Source organism: Cylas formicarius, unplaced genomic scaffold (assembly GCF_029955315.1).
Source record: "Cylas formicarius isolate icCylForm1 unplaced genomic scaffold, icCylForm1.1 PGA_scaffold_10__41_contigs__length_53128322, whole genome shotgun sequence".
NCBI lineage: Eukaryota > Metazoa > Arthropoda > Insecta > Coleoptera > Brentidae > Cylas > Cylas formicarius.
In genome coordinates, this window is record NW_026844214.1 from 19053487 (window position 1) to 19059853 (window position 6367).

Below are 6367 nucleotides of genomic sequence, written 5' to 3' on the forward strand. Positions count from 1 at the left end.
CTAGTTTGTCATTCGGATTTGTACGTGCGCAGTATTAAACTTCGAGAAAAATGACGGAAGCTAACGAATCATTAAACGCGAAATCTCTCATAAATAAAAGGGGTATTCTCAAAGCTAGGCTAACAAAATTCGAGTCGCGAATTTCCCAATTTGAGCAACAAGAAATATCTTTATCCGAATTAAAATTACGCCTAAAAAAGATAGAAGAAACATGGGAAGAGTTCGATAAAATTCAATCAGAATTAGAAATACTAGATGCTTCGCAAGTCAACGAACGCGATGTATTTGAAGACAACTATTTCAGGGTAGTTTCTAAAGCTTCTACAATGACAGAGTCACTAGAAAAGCTTGCGATGGCAAGCAGACAAACCGAAAGTCCAATTCAACAAGTAAGCAATTCTAATAATGTACTTTCAAATTTACCAACAATGAATGTTCCATTTTTTTCGGGTTCTTACGAGGGTTGGATACCATTTTTCAAAATATATGAGTCAGTCATACATAACAGAATCGACCTGTCAAATGTTCAAAAATTTTACTATTTGCAGTCATATTTGAAAGGTGAGGCAGCGCAACTCTTACACTCATTAGAGCTAAGCGAAACTAATTATGACGTCGCGATTGAACTTTTAAAAGAGCGTTTTGAAAACAAAAAAATGTTAATTCACAATCATATGAAAAACCTTTTTGATTTAGCTCCGGTGCCTAGGGAGTCGCACGTAGCAACACGTAAGCTAATCGATACGATTCAGCGAAATACTCGCGCGCTACAAAATTTAAATGAACCTGTAAATCATTGGGACACTCCAATAATATTCGTAACAATAAGCAAATTAGATAATCAAACTCGCAAAGAGTGGGAAGCTTCCACTACCAAGATAACAAGCCCAAAACTAGAAGATTTATTGAATTTTCTTAAAAATAAATGTCAATTATTAGAAACAATAGACAATAAATCTGCTAGCAAGGACAAAACGCATTCTCACGTTGTTACTAATAACGAAAAGCATTCAAACCAATCAAAATTTAAATTCAGATGCTCTTTTTGTAAACAGGACACGCATGTCACATATAGGTGTCGCAAATTGCTTGCCATGTCAATTAAAAAGAGATTAAGCGAATTAAAAAGGGCTCAAATATGCACAAACTGCTTGCAAATCGGCCACAAAGCGGATGATTGCAAGGGAAAAACATGTCAAATTTGCAATAAACGCCATAACACCATGTTGCATGATCCTGACTTTAAACTCGAAATCAAAATAAATGAAAATGTCAAAAACAACGAACCACAAATCGATAATATAAGCGAAGACAAAACGGTCGCCTTAACATCCAATTTTTATTTGCCAAATAAAAATCAGGTATTATTAGCCACCGCGGTTATTAAAGTTCTTGACAGCGACAATAAATTTATTTCCTGTCGGGCGCTATTAGATTCAGGGAGTCAATCTAACTTTTGCACTAAAGAATTTTTTGAGCGACTTAAGTTACCAGGGAAACGTTTGGACCTGTCAATTTCAGGTATAAACGGATCACCCTCCAACATCTGTTGTCAAGTGGATACGCAGTTAATTTCTACTGACAATAAATACCAGGCATCGTTGCCACTTCTAGTTGTCGACCAGATAACATCTGAATTGCCACAATATTCTTTCGATGTTACTAGACTAAGTATTCCAAGCCATTTACATTTAGCTGATGATTGCTTTAACATTTCTCAAAGCATTGATGTTTTACTCGGCGCAACTATATTTTTTGACATTTTAAATTATGGTCAAATGAAACTGGGAAAGAAAAATCCCATATTGCAAAATACAAAACTTGGATGGGTGTTAGCTGGTCCAATGCAATGTAACGGCTTTGACAATAAATCGGATAGTAAATGTTTTCTTAATGTTGACAAGTTAAGTCGACAAATTGAAAAGTTTTGGCAACTCGAAAACGTCGATAATCCACATTCAAAATTGTCTAACGAGGAACTCGATTGTGAAATCCATTTCCGTGAAAATACGCGAGTCAATTCGAATGGACAATACGAGGTAAAATTACCGCTGAAAGATTCTTATGTCGAATTAGGTCAATCACTGCCGACGGCGATTAAACGTTTACATTTTCTTGAAAAGCGGCTAGCCAGGGCACCCGACACAGAGGCTCAGTATATTTCCTTTTTACGGGAGTATGAAAAAATGGGTCACATGACTCGCTTAACTGAAAGGGAAATAAATGAAGCCGCCTTATCATATTATATTCCACATCATGTAGTTTTTAAGGATCAAAGTTGCACCACCCGCGCTCGCGTAGTTTTCGATGCCTCGTGCGTTACCTCAACAGGCTTAAGTTTAAACGAAGTAATGAAATTAGGGCCGAAGGTGCAGAGTGATTTATTTGATATTATTGTCCGAATGCGTACTCACAAGATAGTTCTTACGGCGGACATCGAGAAAATGTATCGGATGGTTTCAGTAAACAAAATTCATAGACCTTTGCAAAGAATTATTTGGCGCGAGGATCACTCGCACGAAATAGCTCATTTTAATTTAAATACGGTTACATATGGACTAAAAAGTTCAAGTTTTTTAGCAACGCGTACACTTAATGAAATCGGGAGAAATTCAACAGATCCAAAAATCCGAAAAATCATAATGGAAGATTTTTATATTGACGATCTTATTTCGGGCGCAGAAAATGTTTCTGACGCGATAAAACTTAAGCAAAATGTTTCGGCTACCTTGTTAAAATCAGGTTTTAATTTACGTAAGTGGAGATCGAATGATCTAAGTGTTCTAGAAAATGATAATTTTAACACAAATTCAGAATTTTGCATAAGGAGCAGCGAGGAGACCAAAACTCTAGGGGTTATTTGGGATCCGATTAGTGATACGCTTTGTTATGCTTTTAATTTATCTATTAAAGCCGATCTAATTACAAAGCGAAGTATACTTTCCGGTGTTGCACAATTATTCGATCCTTTAGGCCTCATTAACCCGTGTGTGGTGAAGGCAAAATTAATTCTACAACAACTTTGGCAAATCCAAGCAGATTGGGATTCCGAAGTACCGCAAGGCATAAAAGAAAATTGGTCAAATTTTTTGGAAAACTTGCACTCGTTGAATGACATAAAGATTGATCGCAAAATTTTTAGCCCGGACTACACTAAAATTGCTTTACACGGTTTCTGCGATTCATCCATGCACGCGTACGGCGCATGCATCTATGCATTGTCCGAAAATTCCTATGGGGAAAGAAAATCAAATTTAATTTGTGCAAAATCGAAACTTGCACCTTTAAAAACACAAACACTACCTAGACTAGAATTATCAAGCGCATTACTTTTATCCCAGTTAATGTCGAAAGTAGTACGAATTTTACGAGTCCCAATTTCCTCAGTTACCTGTTGGACAGATTCTATGATAACACTTTCATGGATTAATTCGGAACCGAACAAGTGGAAAACATTTGTTTCGAATCGGGTTTCGGAAATACAAATATTAAGTGAAAATTCATCGTGGAAACACATTGAATCGGAAAATAACCCAGCTGATATTATTTCACGTGGTTTAAACCTATCGGAGTTAAAGAATTGCCAAAAATGGTTTCAAGGTCCTACCTTTCCTATCGAGGAAGAAAGCTCCTGGCCTAAAACGCATATTGTTAATATGCCCGACTTACTTGAGGCGCGAAAAGAAAACATCATTTTATCTTTTACTTTATTAAATAATCTTGGCTTAATAGAACGTTTTTCAACTTATCGAAAATTGATTCGTATCACCGCATATGTATTGCGATTTGGCTACAATTTAAGGCACAAAAAGGCAAGGCGATTTGATACACTGCTTCAATGTGAGCTTGACAATGCAATTACCAAATTATGTATCAATATTCAACATCAAGTTTTTCAGACGGAAATTAAATGTTTAAATTCAAATCAAAACATTCCAAAAGGCAGCAAGTTGCTTGCTTTAAGTCCATTTATCGACGAAATTGGTTTACTGCGCGTAGGAGGACGTTTGAAAAATTCTCATCTTGCTTTTAATCATAAGCATCCAATTGTTTTGCCCAGCAAACATCATTTCACTAGGCTTTTAATTGAACATTATCACAGAAAATATTTACACGCTGGTACCCAATTTATTCTCGAGAGGATAAGAGAGGATTTCTGGCCGCTGAACGCAAAAAACCAGATCCGCAGCGTTTTGAGAAAATGCATGGTATGCTTTCGTGTAAAACCTTTTAATATAAGTCAACAAATGGGTTCATTGCCTCAACCTCGCGTTACTCCCTCTAGACCTTTTACATTCACCGGAATTGATCTAGCTGGACCTTATTTTACTAAGGCATCCAAAACTCGAACAAAAATTTTGATCAAAACTTACTTGACGGTGTTTGTTTGTTTGTCATCAAAAGCGGTTCACATAGAGATAATTACAGATCTTACTTCTGAAGCCTTTATGGACGCGTTTAAGCGTTTCGTATCCCGTCGAGGACTTCCAAAGCATCTTTACAGCGATAACGCTAAAAACTTTGTGGGTACGAATAACATTTTTCACAAATTCTACGAAAGCGTTGCTCAAACTGCTAGCAATGAAACTCAAAGTAATTATTTCTTGGAAAATCGCATTACTTGGCATTTTATACCCGCGAGATCTCCGCATCACGGTGGAATTTGGGAATCCGCTATAAAGTCATTTAAGAATCATTTACAAAAGGTAATGGGTGAAACAAAGTTAAATTACGAACAACTATATACAGTCGTTGTACAAATTGAAGCTATCTTAAATTCGAGACCTCTCCTTCCCTTATCAAGTGATCCCACGGACCTACAATCTCTGACGCCAGGACACCTATTAATAGGTGGAAATTTATTAGCCACACCTCAACATGACGTAACCGAAATTCCCAGCAATCGTTTGAAAAATTTCCATCAGTTGCAGCAATTGGTTCAAAATTTTTGGAAGCTTTGGAGTCATTCCTACCTCCATACTTTGCAGCAGCGTGGAAAATGGCACGTAAAATGCGAAAACATCAAAGTGGATGCGTTAGTTCTACTCAAGGACGAAAATTTGCCGCCGTTACAATGGTCAATGGGTCGCGTTGTAGCAGTCCATCCTGGAACCGACAACTTGGTGCGGTTGGTTTCCATACGCACAAGGAACGGGATAGCCAAGCGGTCAATCAACAAGATATGCCCGTTACCCGTGGACGAGATCAATATTTCTGCGCTTTGAAGTCCGCTGGACATTTCAAGGCCGGCGGGATGGTCAATCCTCAAAACTGCCCAGCAACGGCAACATCGCGAGCACCGTAAAAAAAGGTTGCCTGCAAAAAAGGGATCGGCGCTGCCGACCCTTAAGAGAGACCACGGGACGCTGGGTCTCGACATTACAACCCGTGCTAGCAAACGTTAAGCTTCGTTATTCATTTTCATATGTTTTTTCCTTTGTTTGTTAGTTGTAAAAGTTTGTTAAGTTGTAAAAGTTAAAAAATAAACAATCAGCGCAGCAAATAACGTGGACCTACGTTAAAACCCACCAAAAATATTGTTAATTATTAATAGAATAACTAAAGCAAAAAATTTAAATCAGAAGCACTTTACTTGTTGAGAAATTTTCTATATAACTTGTAATGTTTTGACTACCACTGAAGATTCAAGATCTGCTGGTGTCTGCTCTAGTTTTACTTAGGAAATAAATTATTATTTTGACTTGTTGGAAATAAAGCCCAAAAACGCCCCCCTATCAACAAAAATTTCTCTTCTCTTCAAGATAAATTTTATCAGGTACCATGTGAAATAGAATGAACAGAAAACAAGTAACCCACTTTACAACTGATCACAATATCTACATAAAAGACATTGCACTGCCTACTTTATCAAGAGTTTACCACCTTTTCTATAGCTTAAAGGAGTGATGTGACCTCCACATATGGATGCTCTTCTGAAGCCTCAGCCTCCCTGACAGTTCCATTTTTGACAAGGAATGTTATTATTGTTTCCTTACAATTTCATCTTTTGGTAAACTAAAAATAAAAATAAAATGTAAATTGAATGGCATTACCTGGATAGGTGATTATTATTAGGATGGGATAGGAAACAAACATATATGCATGTCGACAAAAAAAATGGGATAAAGAACATGGATCAGTCCAAAAACTTGTACTAAATAGTTATTCACACAAGGGAGGTAGGTGACACTTACGAGTCAAGGACATAGCTTACTCTCGAGCCAAGCAAGGGTTGGGAAAGTAGTTGGAGACTACTCAAGATCTTTTCTTCCCAAGTTGTGGATATAATATTTTTTCCTCCTCGAGTTGTCCGAATCCAACAAGCAGATTTACAAAATCCGTATTTATTCATAGTACTGTTTCTATT

The 6367-nt window shown here is 37.1% G+C and overlaps 1 protein-coding gene across 1 annotated transcript; it reads left to right on the plus strand.

Moving 5' to 3' along the window:
- Positions 1–50: 50 nt before the first annotated feature.
- LOC132708412 (uncharacterized) lies at positions 51–5010 on the plus strand. Its single transcript, XM_060680781.1, has 3 exons — positions 51–389; positions 549–4930; positions 4989–5010. Exons 1-3 carry the CDS (start codon positions 51–53, stop codon positions 5008–5010), a joined length of 4743 nt encoding a protein of 1580 aa, XP_060536764.1.
- Positions 5011–6367: the final 1357 nt, after the last annotated feature.